This window comes from Alligator mississippiensis, chromosome 7 (assembly GCF_030867095.1).
Source record: "Alligator mississippiensis isolate rAllMis1 chromosome 7, rAllMis1, whole genome shotgun sequence".
NCBI classification, from domain to species: domain Eukaryota; kingdom Metazoa; phylum Chordata; order Crocodylia; family Alligatoridae; genus Alligator; species Alligator mississippiensis.
Window position 1 is genome coordinate 23,297,695 of NC_081830.1, and position 26,101 is coordinate 23,323,795.

The 26,101-nt window shown below is 40.2% G+C and overlaps 1 protein-coding gene across 2 annotated transcripts in view; it reads right to left on the reverse strand.

The window, feature by feature from the left end:
* EBF2 (EBF transcription factor 2) overlaps window positions 1-26,101 on the reverse strand; it is a 238,920-nt gene that overhangs the window by 37,780 nt on the left and 175,039 nt on the right. For both annotated transcript variants that reach the window (XM_014606430.3, XM_014606429.3), the window contains 4 exons: window positions 14,775-14,856; window positions 4,073-4,190; window positions 2,184-2,314; window positions 1,426-1,552 (listed from right to left, as the gene is read on the reverse strand). In XM_014606430.3, the coding sequence (XP_014461916.2) occupies window positions 1,426-1,552; window positions 2,184-2,314; window positions 4,073-4,190; window positions 14,775-14,856 (458 nt within the window). The remainder of the gene's footprint in view (window positions 1-1,425; window positions 1,553-2,183; window positions 2,315-4,072; window positions 4,191-14,774; window positions 14,857-26,101) is intronic.

The window sequence follows — 26,101 nt, forward strand, 5'->3', positions numbered from 1 at the left end:
GCATGCACGTACACATGCACACACACACACGTACTCTGTCCAAGTTTGTACTCTGTCCAAGTTTGCGGATGACACAAAACTGTGGGGAGAAGTGGACACACCGGAGGGCAGGGAACAACTACAAGCAGACCTGGACAGGTTGGACATATGGGCGGAAAACAACAGAATGCAATTCAACAAGGAGAAATGCAAAGTGCTGCACCTAGGGAGGAAAAATGTCCAGCATACCTACTGCCTAGGGAATGACCTGCTTGGAGGCACGGAAGCGAAAAGGGATCTTGGAGTCCTAGTGGACTCCAAGATGAACATGAGTCAGCAGTGTGACGAAGCCATCAGAAAAGCTAATGGCACTTTATCGTGCATCAGCAGATGGATGATGAACAGAACCAAGGAGGTGATACTTCCCCTCTATCGGGCGCTGGTCAGACCCCAGTTGGAATACTGCGTGCAATTTTGGGCGCCGCACTTCAAGAGGGATGTGGATAACCTGGAGAGGGTCCAGAGAAGGGCCACACGTATGGTTAAGGGCTTGCAGGCCAAGCCCTACGAGGAGAGACTAGGGCACCTGGACCTCTTCAGCCTCCGCAAGAGAAGGTTGAGAGGCGACCTTGTGCCTGCCTATAAGTTCATCATGGGGGCACAGAAAGGAATTGGTGAGGCTTTACTCACCAAGGCCCCCTGGGGGTTACAAGAAATAATGGCCACAAGCTAGCAGAGAGCAGATTTAGACTAGACATTAGGAAGAACTTCTTCACAGTTAGAGTAGCCAAGGTCTGGAATAGGCTCCCAAGGGAGGTGGTGCTTTCCTCTACCCTGGGGGTCTTCAAGAGGAGGTTAGATAGGCATCTAGCTGGGGTCATCTGAACCCAGCACTCTTTCCTGCCTATGCAGGGGGTCGGACTCGATGATCTATTGAGGTCCCTTCCGACCCTAACATCTATGAATCTATGTATCCATGTTCTCCTGCTGCCAGATGTACATGTGGGATACTAAGCTAGTTAATAATCTATTTATAAATAAAAAAAAAGCAATCAAGATTTATTTTGCACTGAACTCATTGGCTCTCCTGAAAATGAGAGGTTACCCCCAGCAAGGGAGAAATGTAAAATAAATACTGTTATAAATAAAACATCTTCCAGTATGTGAGGCAGTGCTATCAAGTTACTGTATACTTAATATATCTATAGAAAGACCCATAGTGTAACAGCATAAGCTTTAATCTGCAAAAAAATTAACATATGTAGTAATAGTCCCTTAAAACCTCTAGACGATAATGAAGCTATCTCCTTACACTTCCAGAAACATCCAATAGCGAACTGGTTTTCAAGCAGCATGCAGCAATATGAAATAAGGAGTTGTCAATATTAGTTACCAAGAGAAAGACCCTCACTCTCCAACTCTCCCCTGTAAATCATGTTCACTTACCTGTGTAAATAAACCTGCCCGGAGCTCCTTTGCAAAACTGTTTTGATTTATATGATAGTGTAACTTCGACTACGCCAGGGATGTGACGAGGGGGGGTCTGGACTCGAATGGCATGAGGTGTGATCAACTGGGAAACAGCAGAAAGGGTAAAGCAGTTATGGGAAGATGTAGATATTTTCCCTCCCTCCCCATCCATCCACTCCCAAGTTGTGTTTCTTAGGCAAACATACTTCACTAACTACTTCATAGGACTTGCCCAATTCCATTGCCCCAGTAGTACACGTGGTGCAGTATCTTGTCTTCAACAGCTATGCAAAGTGTTTCAGACAAGGGTGTGAGAATTTCTCCCTCCCTGCCTCGCATAAGGAAACTACTAGGTAAATTGCCATCAGGGAAAATCTCTTCCGTACCCCAACCCCAGTTAGCTAGCTGTGGGTTTATCTCCTGAAGCTTGAAGTTTCGTTTCTCTTACAAAATTCTTGGATTTTAGTTTTGGTTTCAGTCCTGAACTGTTAAATCCCTTTTTTTTTTAAATCCTATTACACCATTGGCCCAGATGATAAAAATACGGCTATGAGTTTCATGGACTGTGTGTTGGGTGAGAAAGTGTTTCCTGTAAGCAGTTTTCTAGTAGATTTTCTTGTATTCTTATAAAAAATGGACCATTACACGTCCCCCCATGTTCCTTCTCTCTGTTAGCCATGTGAGGAGATACAGATTCTGAATCTGCTTAGCAATAGGAGGTAACATTTGCCTACCTCGCTCCATACAAGCATGGTCCCAAATACAACTTGCAGCCCATCGAAAAAGTTGTCTCCTATGATGATTACCATGGCTCCCCCTGTAGTCCAGCCTTCACTTGGGCTAATAGCTTTGATACATGGGGTGGCTAAATGAAAAACAACAGTAGTGGCAGGTTACGTTTTCTACAACTTGTTTCAAGGCTGGTTACAACTGATGTACAGCTGATGTAACCTACTGGAACAGATAACCACAGGGCAGCTACTTGTGCTCCTCTCAAGCTAGGACCAGCTGCCCTGATACAAATCAGAGCTTAGAGCAGCTGGGCCTCCCTATTTAAAGAGGTTCTGCACTGCACTGCTGCACAGAGGTTCAGCTTTATAGAGGTTCAGCTGCACTGCTGCACAGATTCCCACTGCTGTTGAGGCCTAGAACAAGAACCTTCAATTTGTTCACCCTTAAAGGCTGATTATCCTTCCAAGGAATCAAAAATAAATACAGAATACATACATATATACATACATACAATGCGTTCTCTGTTTGCTGGCGTTAATTACTTTCCTACTCGTTACTGGCATTTAGCATTTTGCCATTAAACCTAATAAGCCAACTGTAGTGCGTGTAAAAATGAACACTTAAATGACTGTGTTGAGGCTGCTGTAGAAATATTATCATCATACAATCATGGGAGCAAAAAAATGAAAACATGCAGAAGGAAGGATGTGTTAAAATGCACTGTGTTTACCAATGGGTTAAAGACATGGAAATATCTCATGCTTCCTCCAATTCCTATAAAAAACAGTATCTAATCATTTTCTTGACTTTATGGAATAGGTTTTTTATCCTCTCTTCCATATGTTTAAGGCCCCTGGACTATACATCCCATCAGGAACCCAATATGGTTTCCAGGCCATAACCAAAGTCAATCCATCACTCCATTCCCAATGTTGACAGGGTCAGAGGTGAAGGGGAACTTTGGCAGGGCTCCAAAAACATGAGACTCCTTTGAACAGCCAGTCAATCACATCCAATCAGTCAAGGAAAAACTGGATGGCTTCCTAGGCTTGGAATCCTGGGAGTTTCCTTCTACCATTTCACTGCCCGCTGGGGGAGAATTAACACCGCTCCAAATTCTTTACTGATTCAATCATTTTCTTCCAGTTCATTAATTCTTCTTTAGGTTGATACAGGGCACATTTAAGAAGCAGGGCAACAAAACATTATAATGAAATAATAACCTTGCTTGTCTCTTCTACTAACATCATAAGCTCTTCTCACTTTCACTAGCTGCAGGGGAAGTGGGAGGTAGACAGAGATAGGATTGTTTTTTTAAGTGGTGCCTGTATGAAAAAAGGTGGAGCGTGTGGACGGGATTGAGTTGGAGAGAGAAGGGGTTGTCCCAGTTTGAAGCTTAACAGATACTGAAATTTCTGATGGCTTTATTCTACTCCAAGAACCGTGGTGTAGAGTATAGACAACTGTATGATTCTTACTTGGCCATACAAACTGAAGTCTGTTAGTGTCGGTTTCCTTCTGTGAACTGTTATGCTTTGCATACGGTTTGTTTAAGGGAACCAGTGACACCCTTTCATACATATCTCGTAAGGTTTTTGTTAAACTAAGATATCATGTTGCTTAATTTGCTTTGGAATCAAACCTAGCCCAGCTGAGCATTAAGTCTGAAATTCACGTAACATTTAAACATCTTTACACTGTTCTCATCTTTACAGGACAGGCTAAGTAGTTAATGGGCTGGAGAGTCAATCTCTTAGATATAAGAAGGGCCACATTTTGCACTTTTCCCCACTCTTCTGTCCAGAAAACCCTAAGGGGGTAGTTCCTTGTCCCACCCTCAAAACAGAAACTCAAATGCAGAGAATGTTTTCCAGGATTCAAAGTCCTGTACCTTCTGAGGGGTCAAGTCTCCTCGCCCTCCGCCCATGCTTGGAGTTGTTATGAACAAACATGTTGTCAGATACCGCCAATACATGTCCATCAACGTTCACAGTTGTTGATAACACAACCTGGATAATTAAAGGAGAGAGAAAAAAAGGCAGGTAAACTAGTCCTTTTGTGTATTTATGCTTGTAATGTATTCAGTACTCAACAGAGTTAAAAACCTATTCTGTTTGTTAAATATAATCATCTCTTGCAGGGTATATTCCCTAACAAAGGGGAGAAAAGTATTTTCAGCTTCTATTGAATTCCATTTAACATGGTTCAGATAACACCTTCAGCATGCATAGTATGATGAAACAGCAACTGCAGATGGTCCTATGTTTGGTTTCTTGTGATGTCCTGTAGCTACAAGACCAGAGGAGTGATGCTGTGTTGGATCATGCCCATGGATGCCTTCCTCCCCACATGCTGCACAGGTCCCAGACCAACCAGAGTAGGCAGTACATGTAGCTTGTGTCCCAGAGCAGTTGGGGCAGGCACCACAGGTGGCTTTTGTCCTGGCCCCTGCATGCAGGACCGGTATGACGCACATCATGTGTGGCATGTGGGTCAACTCAAGACCTGAGGGTAACACCTGGGACTAGATAATGGGACTATAAGGCTATATCTTTGACACCCCTGGCATAGCTGAGAGAAAAGAGGTAATGTGCTCTCTGCTCTGTACAGGCCCTTTTAATGTGTCCCAACCTAAACACTCAAAATCACTAGTTATTTTTTTAAATCTTGTCCTTTATGCCCAACCTGGCTGCCTTCTAACGAAGCACAGGTAAACATCTACTGGACAGATTATTTGTTATTCATTTTCATTCTATGCACTCTGAGACGTGTCCTTAAACCCATCAGAAGAAATGCCTAGCTATCATAACTATCATAAAGAATATGCATCTTTTTCGAGCCTTATTAGATCTTCAACTCATAGAAGTCCGTGTAGCTCCACTGACTTCATAACAGCTACTTCATTTCACAGATGTAGATGTAACCCCGCGTGTGTATATGCACTTTAAAGATGTACTTATGCAATTGGTAAAAGAATAACAGGCTTTAATTGTTGATAAACAGTACTCAGCACACAGTAGGAGAAACCTGGCCCTGCTGGAGGATTTTGCTGATTTAAAGAAAGTGTGCGTGCTCTCACGTTTTCTTTCTTAAAGACAACTTTAATTCATTCCAAAAGGCTCTTGTCATACTGTACATTAATATTTCTCATGCATTCCTGTCACAAAATGTGTTGCTTTTGTGTGCCAACTGATTTCATCATTGCACATTTGGGTGGAGCAAGACTCTGTTCCAAAGTGAACATTTCCCACATGACATAGCTGAATCCACTCAGATGCACTTCATTATTTTCTGTTAAACAATGGAAATAAATTTTAGTCTCTAGCTGGCCATGCAGACCATAGTGTGGTAACAAGGGAATAAACCTGAATTATGCCAGTGCCTGAAATATTTATGACAAGATTTTAAATTGCAAACAAATGTAAATCAAAAAGGATAGTGTGTGTGTGTGTGTGTATACACATATACACACACAAACACAATTACATTTCTATACAACGATATAATATGCAAAAACCCAACCACGTACCCAGTATGTATATATAATATAACACTGATCTATCCCAATTATACATAATATATTTCAATATACATGAGCACACTGTATACAAGTTACATGAGTGTGCAAGTATGTAAGTGTTACATAAGATACTTTTTCCAATGTTAATGTTCTAAAGCTCCCTGCAGTGCAAGTGGTGACTTCCAGGAGAGCCTTCAGTCTTGCCAGGTACTGAGCACAGTGGGCAGGAATTGCTCATATCCAAGAGTGGTTCCACTGTGGCATCTCTCAAGATCATCACTGGGAAGTGAAGGTAATGGCACCTCACAGGCTGGGGCCAAAAGAACACAAATGAAACCATTCTTAGAGGTAATCCCACAGTGCAGAATTTGGTCTGGAACTTTTTCCCAAAGCTTTCAACCGTGCTTTGTCCTGACATGTTGTTCAAGCCCTCCTTAGGCATTACCAAAATTCTGGAAAAGAGATCTTTGTCCTTCTCCTTTTATCTAGGCTAAACAGTACGGACACCTTAGATTATGGATACAAGGTTACTAGAGATCTAGACTGAGTTCCATTTTGTCCCTTCATCTGGTGAAGATAAACAATGAAATTGTTTAATACTGAAGATTAAAACCCAGTGTTTTAAGAAGAAAAGGAAGAGGAATGTGCATTCCACCATAGTCTCTAACTCCCAGGCCCTCCCCTTTCACAAGCCAACTACTTTCCCCCTGTGAGTATTTCCTGGGTCATGGAGGGTGACCCTTTCCATCTGGAATCAATCAGTCAACTCCTGACAACTTCCTGAAACACCTCACTCCATTTCCTGTTCTCTCCCCCTTCTCTCTTTCCCCCTGGTTTGCTTCACTCTTCAAAACTGCAGGCCACAGCAGCTTAATGTTAGAGGGTCAGACACAGTTAGACTCCAAAACACTACACAAGAACACCTTTGACCTTCAAAAATCTTTACATCTTAGCTAAACAAATCAAGGTCAACATTTCTTACCATTACCTTATTAACCATTTATATGTATTTTCACCAAGGTCTTCTGAAGGCATATCCATCAGTATCACTCGTCATTCTAAGATCATAACACACACTGAGATTTTTCTTTACATGTTTTTTCTTTACATGTGTTTAGGACTGGTATAACTTCCTTGTAGATGCTGATATAATTTACTTGGAGATGCAAGTCCTCAGATTTGCTACAACTCAAGCAAATTGCCCTCTGCCATGGTGTCCAATTCCTGATCTAATAGGACCACCTCTTCTGATGAGTTGATAGCTCCAACTCTATGCCCATTTGATTGATCTTCCTTTTGTTAAGATCACTGATTAGTTTCAGTGTTGTGACTGTGGTGAATTCTAGGCCCCAGGGAATGGAATAAAAACACCAATATATTTCCTACAGGCCAGTCAATACCCTTTAGTGGCTAATAGCTTGTGGTCACAGCTGGTCCGGACTAGACTTGAACTAAATAGCCTAGAAAAAAAACATGTTGCTCCCCAATTGCCCGAGTTATCCAGTCCTGTGAACAATGACATTAGCAGAATATCTGAAGTCTGTAGTGGTTTGTCCAGTTGAAATAGGAAAACACCTAGGCAATATACTATTCCCTCACTGATCTGAATCTAGATTCCCACCAGAATAATGGAGACAGACATGAAGCCTACTAAGTTGTTTTTTTGGCAGTTCCTAAGAGTCTCTTTGCTACTCTGAAGGTTTCCTCTTTTTGGCTCTGAGGTCACAGACACCAGATAATCATTCCCCTGCAATATCAGAAACCTTTACTCACTGCATCTTTGCAGCATTCTCATTTCCCAGTTGTATTATTATAATGCACTCTCTGCATGAAGACCACACTGAGGCTTCAGAGCACAGCAGTGCTACCCATCTTTATCATATTAAAAATGGGATCCATAAGCCGACCTGTTCCTTTGGCTTCCAAGCATGATTCCAAATGCCAGTTCTAATTTACAGATCTGTACCCGGGTACCTTAGAGATTACCTCTCTTGCTTCCCACTTCTGACAGCGTAGATCAGTCTAGACAGCTTTGATTAACAGCCTCAAGTTTTAAACCTTGGACTCCTGCAGCTGGACATTTGCAACTGCAAGTCTTTATTATTTCATCCCCCTTTACTGGAGGGAGCCAATTTCAATAAAGTTAGGGTGATAACAGAGAGGCGTTCTTGAGCTACATTAAAGATGTGTTGCAAAACTAACTGGTGTTACCAAATGCCTCACAACCCTGAGAAGAATGGTACTACACATGCAAAGTACTCTTTCTTTCACATACTTGTCACATCTATACTTTCATAGTCCCAAACCCTTGCCATTCTAACTTATAACTGGACACACACATACAATGTCACACGTTATTGAAGTACAGGTTTTCCTCACTTTATGTGGATTCTGTATGTGCAAATTTGCTCTTACGCAATAACCTTTTTATACCAAAACTTGGTTATATGTGAGGTAAATTCACTCCTATGCGATCAGTGTGGTGGAAGCCCGCAGTCAGCTGCTTTGTGTGGTGCATTATGGGAGTGACATGCACCAAAATATAGTCTCCTGTGTGCATCTGTGCTCCTCGCTCGTTGTCTGTGATGTGTTTCTGTAGTTGCCATCCCCATTATGACTTCTAAGCGTCCCGCTAGCTTATCTGCTACCTCTATCTCCTACTGTCTGGTGCTGATGAATACCAAAATTGTCTTGTAGAAGTGGTAGAAATGGGTCCGGGGGTCAGTACAGTCAAGGTCTTGGAACATATCCCTATTTGTTACACTGTAAAGTGGGTTCCCTTTATGCGAATACAAATTATGCACCATTTTCCAGGAATGCATGTACAGCATAAAGCGAGGGAAGCCTGTATCTCAATATATACACTCATTTCCATATGCATACTTACTCACCAAGCACACGTACAGTTACATACAACACATCTGTGTAAATCATCTCTAAAAAAAATCTCTGCTCCCATTCCAAGTGTGGAAAAAGTTCTTTATGACATCTTACATCTGGAAACAATATTGAATTCCTGATGCACTTTCCTTTACAACCATGCAGTCACAGTACCATATTATTTTAACTTTTCCAAAGAATAACTATTATGTAAATTTTTAAAATTATTATCATTTTCCAGCTGAGTGAATGAAAATATAATATGTGCCAGGCTTCATCCTGTTGTCTTCACTCTGACAAAACTCCCATTGATGTCATTGGCAGTTTTGGTTCAACAAGTAATTCAGGAGTAGACATTTAGTATTCTGTTTGCTGCATAGTTGGATTCAGGATGGGCAACACAATCTATAAAAATGCCAGCAACCTCTCTTTGCACAAAACTTCTATTGATTTCAATGAGGCGTTCCACACTTAGAGTTTGCTCCTGCAGTGAAATCCACATAGGCACAGGGGACTGTCCACATGACCTCATTTCAGGAAAGGGGCCTAAGAGGGAGGACTACATTCTCTAGCACATTAAAACATATCAGATGTATGAATTCCTAAAATGTGTTTAGCCTTTCTCATACACACAGGGATGAGCTGATCCAACCAAACATAGTTCAGGAAGGAATCTCCCCAGGTATATGAGATTCTTCCTCATTTCTGCTTTCCTTCTGCTCCCCTCCCAGTGAACTAAGGTAGAAAACCTGGTAGTGGATATCTCACAATAAGATTTCTGGCAAACTCACAGAGTGCTGCTCTTTCTGGGGTTTTTGTCACTATAAATTGCACCATTACACAGTAATTTGTGATTACAGAGCATATTCTGTGGCCCATATCTTTTCTGAATTAGGACCATTCTATAGGATCTGCTTAATCAGGACAGTCCTGGAGCAAGCAGAATTCCCAAACAACAGGTGGCTAATGCTTTAGCTGTGGGTCTCAGTTGAAGCATTTTAATTATAGGGCATTTATACACATGCTCCGGGGGGGAGGTGCTTTAATTAGAGCAGCTCTGAGAGACAGCAGACTCTCCAGCAGACTTGATTAATCAATTAATGAAGTGTGCTCCAACGCACGTGTATAAGTGCCCATAGTGCCTCATCTCAATTCAACAGAATTACTGTCCTCCATTATGTACTGGTTATTACCATTAAGCATTACTGGACTTCAGTCAAGTTCCCTGGAAGAAATCCTCATTAAATTGAGTGGAGTGTATCAGGTTTTTCTACACTGCTCCTAGGGAAACTGCCCTCTGAGAATTCAGTGAGGATGAATACGAAGGTACCTATGAAGGTACCACTGGTACATTTCCAGTTCAGCTGAAGTCAAAGTCAGTAGTAAGGCTGATTGAACAGTCGACCAAATTTTAAAAACAAACAGACAAACAAAAACAGGCCAGATCATCAGCTGGTGCAAGACAGCATTGTGCCATTTCAGATCTCACCCCTGATTCATATAATATAACAATACAGCAGATGACTCCTTTACAGTCTCTACAGTTGCACTGGGGATGAGATAAAGTTAGGAACTACTGTCTTGACAACATTTTAGTTCAAGTATAACATTCTGTGGTTTTACCTCCAGTGGGTTTCTTTCAATCCCTCTGGTGGCAGCCAGGATTTTGAGTGACATGAACACACAATCTGAGCATTCATGGCAATTGGCTTCCTCCTTCAAAAGTTCTGGTTTTATAAATGCTGCCTTCCACTTATACAGCCTCAACCAAGTACTTCCATACACTTTGAAAACATTACTTAAACCTCACAAACACCCCTTAAGGTACAGATGTGCCAATGTATAGATGGGGAGAAGGGCTGACTAGATGTTTTGACATGCTCACGGTCACAGATTGAGTCAGAGGTAGAATCAGCAATAGAAGGCAGGTTTTTGTTCCTGACTAATCCAGAAGGTTGCTTGCAAGTAAGAGGTGTGCTAGCCACAATAAAAGTACATTTATGCTAGATGTAATTTAACAATACAAAATCATCATGCCTTGAAATATGTGGCTTATTTCAACAGTAGAAAAGTGGCTTTACTGTTGGTCAAAAAGGCCATAAGCTAAGTGATTTTCATTATGTCTGTGAAGCTCCTGCCCAGTAGCAAAGCACATTTCAAACACTTGATGAGATCACAAAGCAGCTGGTGTTGTTCCTAAAACTCAAGGACTAGAGTAAAAACTTGCAGGCATCTGGAGTTGTATTAAATTTACAATTCATCTTTTTTTTAACTGTCTGCTATAAATTATATTTAACATTGAGATGTTTTTAAATATGTCATAGCTGGTCTATGCCATAGCTTAGGTCTGGAGCATTCCTAAAAATGAGACCCTGGATCTCAACACCCTTGAACTCTTTTTATGATCCAATTCATGCCCAAACAATTCACATCCATCTCTAATCAAAACCATTTACCTGACACACTTCCAGTCATCACAAAAACAGGATCCTGTGCTTAAATAACTCAAAAAATACTGTACAGTATGAGTTCAGCCTATAGCATCTGGGACTGTATGTCAAACAGCAAAGTCAATGGTAGGATTCATGCTTTCAGCACACTAAATTCTGAAGTGTCTTTGGATGGAAACCTGTCAATTTCAAGAGCTCTACTAGATTTCAACCTCATCTCAGACTGTGAGCAGCTGAAAGGGTTGTGTTTGTTTTTAGATCGTCTAGTATGATAGGTCTCCAATCCCTTTTTAAGTTCCTTTAAGTGCTGCTACAGTAGAAATAAATATGATCCTGCAAAATACATCTGCATACTCAGACTTAAAGTTAGTCATATGAAATCAGTTTACTTAAGTAAGTAAAGTTTAACAAGTACACAGGATACTGAAAGACTACAGTTTTAATAACAGCAATACTAAGACTTTATTCAGGAAAACCACCGAGTTTTTTTTGTGTGTGGCACAAGAATGAAAACTAATGAATTACATCATGAATCAATAAACTATCCCTCTTTCCTCCTACATGTCATACTCTGCTTTACAAAATCAAGATGGTCTTGCAGTTCTAGAATTGACAGCTGTCCTTTCTAACCTAATCACAAAACTTGGCACATTCATTACCTTTGCTGATGTAAAGCTTAACAAGTGGAATGAAAATGAACATGTGTTTGGACTGTGAGAGCACTACCAGTATTTTAGGATGATGTGCATATTTTAACTTCTGACACTCGGAGGGTGTGCCTGCAGCTTCTGTCTGACACTAAGGCAGATGAACAAGTGTTTGCACAAACTGAGAGAGAAAAGAATCAGGTGGATTTAAAAGAAGGGAATTCCCATCCAAGTTTAATATATGTCTTGATCCATTGCACTGTGTTCAAGCAAGGTTTTTTTAAAAAATATATTGCCTACCTTCATTGATTACTTTTGGTTAATCTAACCTTCCTAGTCCTTACCTGCAACAGAATTTGACTACACACTAAGGCTGCTGAAAAATGTTGTTACTTTTCCACCTAAATTGCCTACATTTTGTTTTTTATAAAAAATGGTTAATGCAGCTCTAGCTAACCTAAGAGCTCATTAATATACGCCCAGTTTGGACATATTTAGGCTCAGGTTCCTCTCCTACTTAAATAAATCCAAGTTTTGCTATTTTTTTCCAAATGGGATCAGCTTTATTATTATGAATCACAATCATCCTAGCATACTACTTTTAACACAGAACTAGAACAAACCTGATGGCTTAGACCAAATCTCTTGATGAACTTTTGGGTTTGAAGTCAAACTTGAAGGGCATGAACCCACATGGGTGGAAATTACAGGAAATTTATATGAGCCTTGCAAAACAAACCAGAGTTTCACTTGGCCCTGACTTCTCAGGCTTGGCGTGCAGTGAGGTACAGAGCCCAGATGAGGAAGAGCATATCCTAGCTCATCTCCAATAAGCTGCTGATTTTGGTCAAAAGTTCAAAAACTACTGAAAGGCTGCACTTCCTTGCACGTGAGAGGGGCATGCCAGGTGGATATGTTAAAGATAATCACTCAGTAACCATGTAATTCTGTAAGACTGATTTCATTCTACTTGTTCCATGTTCAACTGGAAATATAAATTCAGTCAGGTTGAATAACATCACCATCTTAGAAACAAGGCGGTAGAACGTGAAATAAAAGCCAACACCATAGGCAGAACACAGCCAGAAAATTTGGATTCCAATCCAAACTTCTCTGCAGTTCAGAACTTGGTCCAAATTCAGTGGGTTTTACTCACTGCGAAAGACTGAAATCAGCACTGCATCTCTCTAAAAGTTTAGATGTGTTTGGAGCCAGTGTTTGGCTTCAGGCCATTCTGTAACCAATATTGTTATTTGTATTTTGGCCCCAGCATAAACTCCAGTTACCAACTGGGATTACACTGCACTAGTTTCCGTACAAATACTGAAGGCAGGCTCTATAAACTTTCTTCTTGCGTTACAGAATCACTTCTTCTCGCTTATAACCAGCTGAACTACAAACCATAAAATACTCAGAGACTTCAGAGCCTCTGAGCCCACTGACTGGTAAATACAGCTGATTGGGAAACTTTTTATGTTCCCACAAAAAAAAATCAAGAGTGTTTCAAAATGTTCTTTACTGCCTCAGATTTTCAAAGTTAAACAAACACTCCAGTTTTATTTCCAGCATTCAGAATTTTTAGTTTTCAAATTTACAGTAAAAACACAAACATTTTTGACAGAACACATTGGTTTTTATCATTACAGCTATATTCTGTCCAGAAGGCTTTGATGGCAACATTTTGACCAGTTCTCAGAATTCTCACAAAGTATGACTCTGGAGCATGAAGAGGTGCAGTAATTTATCCAAGCAGCTACAAAAAAAAAGTCTTATTACAGAGTCAGGAGAACAACCCAGATCTCATAATTTCAAGTGCTCTTTGACAGTCAGAAAGCCATGCCTCCCTTTACAAACTGACTGCACTCATTGTCTGTATCAATGATGATAATGATAGAACAGCTGATGAAAGATGCAAGCAGAGCAGCTCTAATAGTAATATTAATCATGAATACTAGTCCCCACTTAAACATACTCTTTTTTTCATTTGGCGATTTCCTAGGCCCTAATTCAGGAAAGACATATATACATTCTTAAGTGTTTTCCTGAATCAGGGCCAAGGAGCGTTTACAGAGGTGAGTGAACTTTATTATCCTCATTTAGAGGTGGAAAGTCTGAGGCAAAGAGAAGTGAAATGACCCGCCCAAGGTTGCTCATGGAGCTAGTGAAGAAGTCAGGGACCAAATGCAGTTTCTCTCACTGGAAATCTAGTCACTTGTCTACTTGACCAAGAGATGAACCAGTTTTGAGGTCAGTTTTCCTCACCAGCCTCTAAAAATGGCACCTTTCTTATCACCAAACTACCCATATGTGCATGCAGGGAACATTTTGGGGGGGAAAAGGTTGTTTAATTTTTGTTAGGAGTGAATTACAAGTGAAATATTTATGAAATAAAGCTACTTGCTCAAAAGATTAGCATAGGGGCAAGGAGAAACTGTGCCTTTCTCCTTGCTGGTGTTTCCAACCTGACACACTTCACCTCCCTCTGTGTTTTTATTAGCTGGTATTTTCAATACATCAGCGACAACTATGATGAAACCAGTGGCAGATTTCACTGCAAAGCAGCTGGGTCATTGTCCCATGGGTCTTGTTGCTTTGCCGCACGAGATCTTAAAGTGACCATGACTGTTTTGGCTGCTGTTTTTCAAGAGGCTGAAAGGAAGGTTATGAAAGAGTTAAAAAGTCAGGGAGCTAGAAAGGAGGGGAGGGGGAATGGTGTTGCTTGTGTACCATGTACATAGCTACTTTGAAAAATTCTGAGGCATCTAAGTATCACAAACATGATCCCTGCTGTGGGCAGCTGTATGCGCGAGCGCTTTGCCCGAGGGTGTCAAATCAAATATCCAGTGCTGGTTGGTACAGTACATCACTCCCCCTTCGGGATTCAGAGTGGGGAAAGCAAGGAAGAGGGGAAAAGAGGCTTAAACACAGCAGATAAAGAAAAGCTTTAACAGTATTATTTATCATTTATTTATTGTTTATCAGGTTTATCATTTAAGGGCATTACATTTATTACTAACAATGTAGGTGAATACACACACACATATATTTTAAAAAAGGAAAAAAAGACAACTTAGTGCTGAGTCTCGTAACACTTACCTGGAACCGTCTCATATCTCTGGGGTTCCCTGCTGTTTTCAGACAATTCTGATTGCACTTGAGGAAAAATTTTAAGAAGAATCTGCAATGATAAGGGACTGTGTCATTTTTATTAACAATAAATTAACATCTATCATTATCAACCAGTTTCATGTTGATACAGTTGTGTATCAGAGCAGAGCAATTTACATGATGGTAGATCAACAGACAGGCTTCATTTAACTGGAACCTGACAACTTAAAAAAAAATTTGAACTTTTTTTTTTTTTTTTTTTTTTACCTGTAAGTAGCATCTAATGTGATTGTAATTGAAAAGGATATTAAAACCCTTCTGAGTGCAAGCACTATTCCAATGTCTTTAAAAGAGATATACCTGTTTACTCCAGCTGAGAATCTCAATCTGTTTTTCCTGACTTTCCTTACCTTGTATGTCTGACTTAACTTTTTCTTTAGTTAATTTCACTTATTTTTCCCTTTGTCATATAGTCAGTTTCTTCTGCTGACTGTGTAGGTAGTGATTCTCCACCAGGGTGCCACCACACCCTGGGGTACCTTGAGCTATTTTCATGGGTGTCATAGGGTGCCACGCATTGTTAACATTTAGATGTGCGAACATGATTCACAAGATAAACCCAGAGTTTTTAAACAGGAATCCATAATGTTAAAAACATTGTAACCTGTTGTGGTCCTTGAGTCTTTCCAAGAGAAAAGCTGCTTTATTATTTTTTGTAGTAAAAAAAATGGGCGAAAACTAAGAGCTGGCACTTTCCAAGGGGTTATCTGAATCTAAGGAGAGGTATCTTGAGCCTAACAAGGACTGCCTTTTGTCTAAAAAAGTTGAGAATCACTGTTGTAGTTCTTTTGTGCAACTGTGTTGGAAGGATAATGCTATTATAAGAACGACACAAAGTGACATGGAGAGGCGTACAACCCCAAATTACGTTGGATGCTTTAAAAAAAAAAAAAAAAGCTGGCTACATTATATGTCGAAAGTACCTTTTAGGTATTCACTTTTTAGTGAAGTACAGAGAACTGCTGATGATCCAAATTGTACTCTTAAACTAACTATTAAAAAAGAGGATAACAGAAGTTAAGGAAATACGGGAGAGCTGATGCAATCTGTAAGGGATAAATTAAAGCCTGTATATATGCTAGTGGTTGTAAAGCGACCGCATAAATTACTTTTATTTGATGAAACACACAAATATTTGCCGCTTTATAATTCACTGCTGTTGTAGTTTGCATTTAACTAGATTTCATCACAGCAGTCTTCACAGACGTAGTAGACATTACAGACTAAACTGCTTGCATTTTGCACTTTGGAATACTATCACTAGAAAGCTGTTTCTCTACAGGCTCTAAGGTGCAAAATTCTTCCATGTGAAGCTACAAATAAGTAGTCTTCCCTGTGCACTAATCTATTCACCTATTAAACTTGTGAATTCTATGAAATATGAGTGACTACACAATTGTTAGCAAACATTTGCACCTGTCAGATTAAAAATTGAAACAGCCGTGCTTTCGCAATGTAAACAGGAACAGCAAGAAATTCTTTCATGAATTCAAATATTTTTTTGCAACTCCCTTTTAGTACTTGGATAAAAAAACAATTTTTTTTCAGGACAAGGAAATTTGTGAAGTTTGTAAGGAAGATATAGGTATAAAAATATTTTAAATAGTTAAAGAACTGGTTTAGAATACAATGAAGGATTTATTTATTAATTTCTCTTGCTGAGCGCTTTCTTTACCCCCCCCCCCCCCCAAAAAAAAAAATCAGCTTTTGCAGTAAGTTAAAGTCCCAGGTGAGCTAGGCCTATTTCCCTTTCTGTTACTATGACAACGATTTTTTACCGCAGTCCCAAAGTCCCTTCAGAACTCACACATTCATGCCTTGAATAAGAACTTTAAAGGAGAAAGATGTATATTTTCAAGGGTTTACAAACAACAAAAGTAATAACAATAATAATAATAAAATCAACTTTCTTGCTAACGTGACTTTGTTTGCCCTTCTCATGATCCTGGCTCTTCCGTTCCATCTTCTTCAAAGACACAAAGAAATACCGAAGAATTTGATCCATTTGTATGTAGCTTAAACAAATAGACCAAAAGCATAAAACTACTGCCAACAAATAAAAACAAAAGACCTAGATGAGATAATAAATATGACCAGTACCAAAAATATCTTCCTATGGGCTTTTGCTGTATGAAAAGATTCTGTTATTTTTAGTATTTTAAGCATGCTTTACCCTTTTTCTTGCATGGTTCACAAATTATTATTTAGACTCATTTAATTTTTGCTAATAATTCCAATACCTCCTTGGTTCTTTATGTGATACAGGTAAAACACAGTGTCACTACTGCAGTCTCTTTCACTTTGTATTCAAGTTCACTGGTGAAAAATGGATCAATGCTCCCTTGTTAGAAGGCAACTTCTATGAACAGAGCCCTAGTCACCTGGTTATACTTAGAACTAAAAATCATACAGAACTTTATGTCTTAGGAGGAATGCTAAGCAAGGAAAGAAAAATGGAAATATATACATACTCACTAATACTCTTGCAAATAAGTCTTTTGCTAGTATTCACAGCTGCTGCTGTTTGAATGTTTTGGTAAGCAAGATAGTATTTACAAACTGGTTTATAGAGGGTTAAAACGGGTATACTAATGCACTTTAATACTGGTGTGATAGTTCAATCTAGAAGTACTCTCACATACAAAGCTTTTTTTTGCTGCATATGAACTGCCACAAATGCTCACAGATAATTTGCAAACACATAAAGGAACTCCTATTTATGGAGCTCAGGTCATCTACAAAGAGAAACCAATTCCACATGACTAACAGAACCAGCTCTCCCACACAAAGACGTAGAAATCAGTTGCCAGAAACCATAGATTAATTGGTAGTGTAGAGTAATGGCAAATAAATCATCAGAAAGATGACCTGTTCATGGATAATATGAAAATAGAAATGAGGACTAAATTAATCAGAAAATGCATTTCCAACTAAAACACAAAACTCATACACCTACACACATGTGTGTGCATACTTACACACACAACTTGTATTTCCTTCTATGTCTAAAGAGAGAGAGATTCCACCCAACCAGAACTTCCTATAACCAAAGAATGAAAATCAGGAGAGTATAGAAAGTTTATTAGAAACATCACATTGTTGACTTAATTTACCTTGCAAACTGTTATGATACCATAGTAACGTGCAATACAAAATTCTAAAATAGGTAGATAGGCATTATGAATTCTTTAAAAGCAACTTTGACTCCACTTTACCAGGTTTAGTGGACTTGAACAGGGTCTTTAACCAAATCCAAAATACCTGAAGCCAGATCATCGGTCGGTATAAATCCACCAAGCACAAGCAGCATGGGGACTGGCTCAGACTTAATAAAATAAGGCTGATTTTCACTAACTGATGAATCTCGTGTAGTCCTAAATATTCAAGAAAAACTATATGCTACTTCTTTTAGGACTGATTTCCACCTCCATGATGCAAAGTATCTCTCATTGGCCACATTGACGAGAGAGCACTTAGCATCTCACCACACTGGGAACAATGGGATTTGTGCCAAGGTCTTCAACACCTAGTGATTTGGGGTGTCCAAGTTGAGAGACCCTTAAAGGAATATCTGCCCCTCTGAAAATCAGGTCCTTTAAGCTATCTTAAATTGAGCATCATGCTGCTTCTGAAATTTTTGTCCTTGGTACATAACAATTTAGCATTATAACAACACTCAACCATTGTTTTCATTGTGGGTCTCTTCTCTTTGAAGCCCAGGGGCTACTCTAAAGTGCCTTAATCTCAGCCTTTGCCCCTTCTTCTCCACTTTTAGATTTATATACACAGAATGATTTTCTTCTTTCCCCAAGTTGAACCAGGTCAGTCTTTTTATTATCCTGGATATTTTACAATTTAACTGCAACTGGGCATTCTCATAAAGTATTTGGTCTGACATTATGTATACATGTACATTTTAAATAGTTACATCTGAGAAAAGCATTTATATTTATTGAGGCATTAGAATAAAAATAATTGTTAGTGGAGGTATGGGAAGAAAGCAAGGAGTTGAACTGACTAAAGCTGGTTTAGACATAACAGGGGCATCACAGAAGGGCTTTATTATTTTTAAATTTGAACCTTTAGAAAAAAAATTGAACCCAGTTTTCCATTTCTTAGCTGGCCTTTGTTCCTTTTAAGACCAGTGCAAGCTATGGGTTTAACAGATGATTCAAATTCTAGCCAAGTAGTAAGAAGTATAGCCCATTCATCCTGTATATCAACATTCTAGACACTGAAAGAAAACTTAGCTTATTTTGAATGACTACCATTAAAATTTATGACAGCACTATAAAAGACCCAGATATTTTAATGCTCAGGCCTAAAAACTAAGTTACACACACACACACACACACACACACACGTGTGTGTGTGTGTGTGTGTGTGTGTGTTCCCCTGCAACTTGAGGACCATTTGTCTAGTCAGAGGATGCCTTTGAGGTGGCATTTTGGAAGCCTCTGGCCAGACCATCAAATACCTGTTCAACTTGTCACTATCATCAGTTCTAATTTATAGGGTACTGTAGTTGTACACAATTCTTTATGTATAGATGAAGGATGATCTGGTACAGTTCGCATGAGACTGGCACCTGAGTTCAGCTCTGCACTTTGGCCAGACTTTGGGCAAGTCCTTGAAATCTTTCTTGTGACTGCCTTCCCTGTCACAAGTAGAGGATGATAATTCCGTTCTTCTAGTCTCTGTCTGTCTAAAATATAGTTTCACTGGGGCTGAAACAATATATTTATACATATAGGTACTGTGCCTAGCATATGGGAATCCCAATCTCAGCTGAAGCCCCTAGCCAATAGTATAAGCCTATAAATAATATTTAAAAACAACATCAGAAGAAACAATTAATTCCATTTTAGAGAAAGCTTAGCAACCTAAGGGACTGATACCCATCAACTTTGAAGCTAAGATCACTCAGGACCTCAGAGATAGAACTCAGTTCATCTCTAATACATGCAATGAAGATAAGGGACAAGGTACAGCATTTGAGTGTAGTAAGCTGGTAGTTAGGAGGATCAGACAGGGTTTGGGAAGCCACTGGAAGGAGAGCAAGGATGCTTATCACAGATTACTTGGAACCTACTAGGCATTCCAGGTATAAGGAAGGGCATGAGGGAAGAAATGGAGTTGGAGGAACAGATAAAAGGCAACAGAACACTGTGGCAGGGCACTGTTGGCGCCTGCCACTTTAAGGGCCGAGCCAAACAGCCAGCACGTGCTTAATTGTGGCAGCCATTTTAGATCCATGGCTACCTATATAAACAGGGCAGTTTGCTGCTGGCAGCCCAGGCAGTAATATTGCCTGGCTGTATGTAACATCCTGGAGGTAAGGACAGGAGCTGAAGGGGATGGTTTGGAGGCTCCTGGTCCTGGGCATGACCTAAAACTGCACCCTGCTGGGAGTGGGTGGCCTGGTGAGGCTCTCAGTGGCATGGGAGCCCCCAAGAAATACCAAGCCAGTTATCACCCTGGTGAAAGGCGCATAGGGGCACCTTAACCCCAGCCCTCACCTTCAGGTGGCCCATATTCCAGCAGAGCAGGCTAGGCCAGGTGAACTTCTGGAGGCACCTGAGCCTGCTGGGGGAGTGACCGCGCAGAGCCAGGCATGCTTCCCGGAGCACCTGAGCCAGGAATGGGGGACCCCAATCCCTAACAGCAGGCAAGAGGCAAAAACCCAGCCAAGGCACTCGACTAGTCAATGCTGGGGCCAGGACTGGAAGGGTCAAAAGGGCCAGAGGCCCACCGCGAGGGATGCCCACAAAGAGCAAAGAAACTCGGGGTCCCGACTGGCCTGAGATGGGGCCAGGGCTTATGGAAGCCGAAGGTCCCCAATAATTGGGGGCCACAGCTAATGGGCAAAGGGGACGGCGGAGCCAACTGCCTGAGATGCCATCTGTGAGGCTTGGGCCATGGTGTAGGGATGGAGCGGAGCCATGGATAGCCCCCCAATATCAGGGTGTAAAATGGGCAGCCTCCCACCTAATTAAAATTCAGTCAGACTCCATCAAGGCGTGGTGGGAGAGTCAGGTGGGTGGCGTACCAAGAGGCAGGTGGGAAAACTAGCCCTGAGGCTAGCCAGAGACCCCACTTTGCCACAAACCCAACACAACATGGAACATGTATAAGAAATGAGCTCAGAAAAGGAGAAAGGTTAGACCTGTGGAAAGATTTGTGGCCAGTCAAACAATGGACCTGAACGCAGAAGCACAACAACAGGAGGGTATTAACAATATCAGACCTCGATCCAAGATGCTATTGCTAAAGAATCCTGTTGCCTTCAATGGAAGTTGGATTGGGATAAGAGAAAAGCCACATTCTTGTTTTCCTTGACATTTGAAAAATATATATCTTTTGGCCTCAGTACCCTAAAAATACCTTTTACTTAGGACTTATGCAATAAGTTTATCACATCAAGAGAGCTCTGAATGGCAGGGAAGGGACATTTTGAAGGGGTACAGCCATCCATTGGCTTCCTTCTAGCAGGCAGTGCTCAAAACTGCCCTTAGCCACAATAATTAAATATTTTTCCTTTGTATTTGCGGGGAGGGGCAGAAACAAGCAGCTACAAATAGGGCTTACTCTTTTGCATTGAAAGTAGGTGCAAGGAATCTAATATGTCTTTTCAATCACTTGTCACCCAAATCCCACTTGGGCACCATGGTCTAACATTTTAGTGGGACTCCATGCAACATTAATAGGTGGTTGGGCCTGGTGGTGGTAAAAGACACTTATAAGTGTTTATCCTTTCTCCAGTGTCCGGCAAACAAAGGCTTGTGGCTTGTTAGCCTCACCACTTGGAGCCAAAGAAAGAGATAATGATGCTTCACACTTTTGTAGCACTGTTCTGTGGATATTAAACATCAATTAATTTAGCCTCACAAAACCCCCTTGAGGTGCAGCAGGTGGTGTGATTCTCACTGTCTTCCAGATGAAGAAACCAGAACATGGAAAGAGGAAGAGAATTGCATATTATCTCACAGCAGTTCTTCAGCAGAGCTGGATCAAGAACTTAGATCTCTTCATCTTTGTTTTTTACTTTAAAGTAACCTTCTTCCTCATAATGTAGCCTTTTCACAACATTACTGTTGTATCAGAAATGAGATATAATGACAACTCCAGATCTCATATTATTTCATAATTATAAGTGCTTCGCAGTGGCATAGGAAGGAAGGAAGGAATCCCCTGAAAAGCAAACGGGAACAATCGGTTTTTATTTGGGCTGCTTTGGAAGTCAGATTCACAGTGCATTTCACAGCATTAATAACTGGCATGAAAATGTCTAGCTAAGTCTGTGTATGATATGCTATGTAACTAGAAAAGATGGACATGATGACATTCTGACTCCATAAAATAAAGTGTTAGGGAAAAGGCAATAAATTTAAAAGAAAAAGCAGGGAGTGTTTCACTTGAATAGTTTTGTTTTAATGCAACTATGATAATATTAAATAGACACAGAACTACATCAGAATTACCATTACATAAAGGGGCTGACTGAAATGCCACCAAAAGGTAGGAAAATATGAGGTCAGGGTCTCACTTCTCCCTTAAGTCACCCATGTGTGTCTTGGCACTGCAGGCTCTGAGATCAGTATGACAAGTAACCTTACCCTGCTCCATAACATGACAAATTGGAAGGCTTTACTTTGGATTTCTTTCTTTTGTGTGCACTAAATCAGAGATTAGCGTGCGCACACATTTTAAGGTCAGTGTTTAAACTTGGCTAATTGCATTTATTAGAGATCATTGCTTTAATGCATATCTTCATAGAATTTGTCTTTATAATCTGCGCGTTCATCTCTGGAATCATTCTGTACTATCATGTGAGTGTGTATTATTAGGGAGTTGATCAGAAAATTACTCTTTTCTCAGTAGTTACAGTCAGTATGAGACAGAGCATTTCACAACAGTAGTCTATGAAGCACATGCACTAGTACATCTTAGCACTGAAGGATGATATAATAATAAACCTGGGCAATTATACAGTTCTTTACAAACAACTGTTAATTTTGACAACACTACTGTGTATTAGATATTATCCCTCATCTTACATTTGTGGAAATAAATGTATGTGCTTCAGTTTATTTGTCCAAAGAGTTTCTGTTGAGGAAGGAGAAAGAAAGCAATGTTTCTGGGTGCCAGTTCTATGCTCAGAGCACTAAACTATGCCTTGATTTGATTTGATTTGATTTTTTGTTATAGAAAGTAGACTCCAGGTATGACATTCTGTTTCTTCCTAGTCATGTAAGTGGCCATTTTTTGCTCACAGCACTGAGCACAGATGAGCAGGAAGGAATAGGATGCAATCTCAGCTGCACAAAGACTCCTCCTCAAGCATGCATGTCGTGACTCCATTCTAGTGTGCTCCCCCAACCTCCATTTTGCAAGGCAGTGGAATACTTCACAACAACCATGCCCCATAAAATCCTCTGCATTAGTTCAAAGTGATTTCCTTAGGTTGCAAGAACACCAGACTGTGGCCAGACTTCTTTCCAAACAGTCCTGCACCTTTGGTGTCAAGACTACACAAGTTTTGAGCAGAGGAATAATGCCATCATTGGGAACCAACCCCACATGAGAAATGCTAAGGTAGAGTGTGAACCTCATACAATTTGATCCAGAGTCCTCCTGCACAAAGGAACCATTCTCCAGCTGCATGAATCTCTGCTCTGGCTACCTGTATTTCTTCACATTAGACTCAGACTCCTCAGTTACCAGCCTCTTCCTTTTCCTAAATCTCAGCTCTCATTTCCCCTGCTTGCCTTCTCTCCCCTCAGGTGCTTGTTTTGTCACCCCTTGGAGTTTCATGTTGCCATCCATTCTGAATATGATGAATACACCCAGCTATATCTCTTCCAAATCTCCCTTTTCCTTCCTGCATTGATCCTAACCATCTTCTAGGTGTATTTTTTCCCTTAGAATTTCTCTCAGCCTTCTTTGATACAGGCGCTTCCCAAGTTAGGGCTGCATTCTGAGCTTGTTCTAAATCAAGTGCAGTCCACTCCATGGCAGTCAACACAATTATAGTTGAGTAACTGAGGTCCAATTGAGACTGCCTTAAACTTCTGTGTACTCACATACATATAATGCTTAGTATTACTATTAAACCAGGGACAGAACAAACTGAGATCCACACATCCAAAGATCCCTTACAATTAGAGAAAGTCCTGATCAGAAGCTTACAGCTTGGGCCTATTGTTCCTATCAAATTAATATGGAACAAAGCAATGACAATTTTGGAGTTATTACTTTTATTAAATCCAACCCACCCCAATAAATTTGAATCCAAAATGAATTTAAAGTTGTCCAAGTCTATCCCTAAAATAAATCTGAAGGGTCCCCTACTTCAAAGCATCAGAACAACAAATAATTGTCAGCATTTTCAAACTTAATTGTCTGGACCCTCCTTCCTTTCTCCCAGCTTTTTGTTTGTCTTCCCAGGTTAGACTGTAAGCTCACTGAGACAGAGATCTTTGGTTGTTGTGTTTGTACAGGTCCTAGTGCTGTGGGGCCTCTGGGTACTGCTGAAACACAAATAGCTAATAATAATTATTATGAGCTTGGTTTTCAGATGCACTAACCATTTATAATTCCCAGTGAAGTCATTAAAAATGCCAAGAGAGAAGAAGTTAGTGGATAAGTGGAGCGTAAAGAATAGAAAACACAACTTAAGTACTACAGGCAGCGATAAAATTGTACCTTAAAAATTATCAGCTGGCCTGTAATCATCTTAGAATTGCTACTCCTTATTACAATAGGGCCAAGAGGCTTCAGTCAATTTTGGGACTACAGAGTTCTATGCAACTTCCAAACATATCATAAAGACAGTCCCAGCCCTGAAGGGTTTTTAGTGTAAAGACACAAAACAGACAAAGGGTGGGACTAAGGCAGTACTGGTGTTCACAATTCACAGAGGGATGGTGAGTTGTCCAAGTCATACAAGGAGTCAGTCTCCAGAATCCCACTCCAGTGCATTAACCAGAAAGCCATCCTCCCTCATACATCCTGTCTCTCTGAAGAAGAAATTGCAATATTATTTGCTGGCTTTGCGGTTTATTTTTAATTTTTATTGATAAAAAGTCTAGCGTCCAAACTATCAATAAACAAATGTAAAGCTCCAACAGATCATTCAAATCTAAAAATGTCAGTAAATGCAATGTGTATACACATACTCTACACATCCTTTGCCCTATATATTTGTTTCATTTCTGAAGCGGATTATGTTCCACTATGTCTGGGTAAGAGCAGACATAAACAGCCAGCACTGCCATTTTTACCCACTTGGTATACAATTCACTTAAGCTGTATTGCAAAATGATCCCACTTTCAAGAAACTAGGGTTGCACAGGAGTGCATTGCCTGTTATACACAGTCATTTCTGAGTGCTGAATGCAGTTATTTGGCATAGCAACACTCGCTAGGAAAAAAAATCTCCAAGGAAATCCTCCTTGTTTTTCCACTCTGATGAAAATCTGACACCATTAATGAAAATAATAATTGAACTCTATGGGCTCGAATTGAAAATGAAACAGCATGTTTGTAATTGCAATTGTTCTCCAAAAAGTCTTTTGAGGGCTCTTTGCAATATGAGCAGTTTCCCTTTTTCCTTTGGGTTTTCCTTCTTCCTCCCACACCAAAACTTTCCAGCAACTTAAAAACAATGGCTAAGAGCTCATTTATACTCTAAATCCTGATTATTCATACCACTTGGCCCTCAACCAAATGTTTTAGTGTAATCAGAAGTCAGTAGACAGGGATTCAGTAAAATATCGGATTCGGATGGCTTCTTTGTTGGAAAGGGAAGTTCAGATATTATTATCATTCATTATTTGTTCTACAGCAATCTCTACAGGCCCCAACTGTGCCAGGCACAATGCAGTATTTATAATTTAAAGAGGGAAGACAGACACAGAGGTAAAGAAGGAAAGATTATTATCCCCATTATCCAGATAAGGAACTGAGATGCAGAAATTAAGTGACCTGGCCAGGGCCATGGATAAAGTCTGGGATCTAGCTGTCAGCTCAGTACAGTTCTCTCCAGTTCCATTCAGGCTGCACCTTTACTACTTCCTCGCAGATGAAGGAAAAAATTGGAAATATTTTTCTTTTTCAGCAAATCAGTCTCACCAGGACTTCATACTCCACACCAAGTTCTCCCCCATTATGCCTATGTAAACCTCTACTCTTTAACACCTGTACAAGCCTTCACAATGCTCTACTCTTGTTTATCCCTGAGCATTCATAACCTT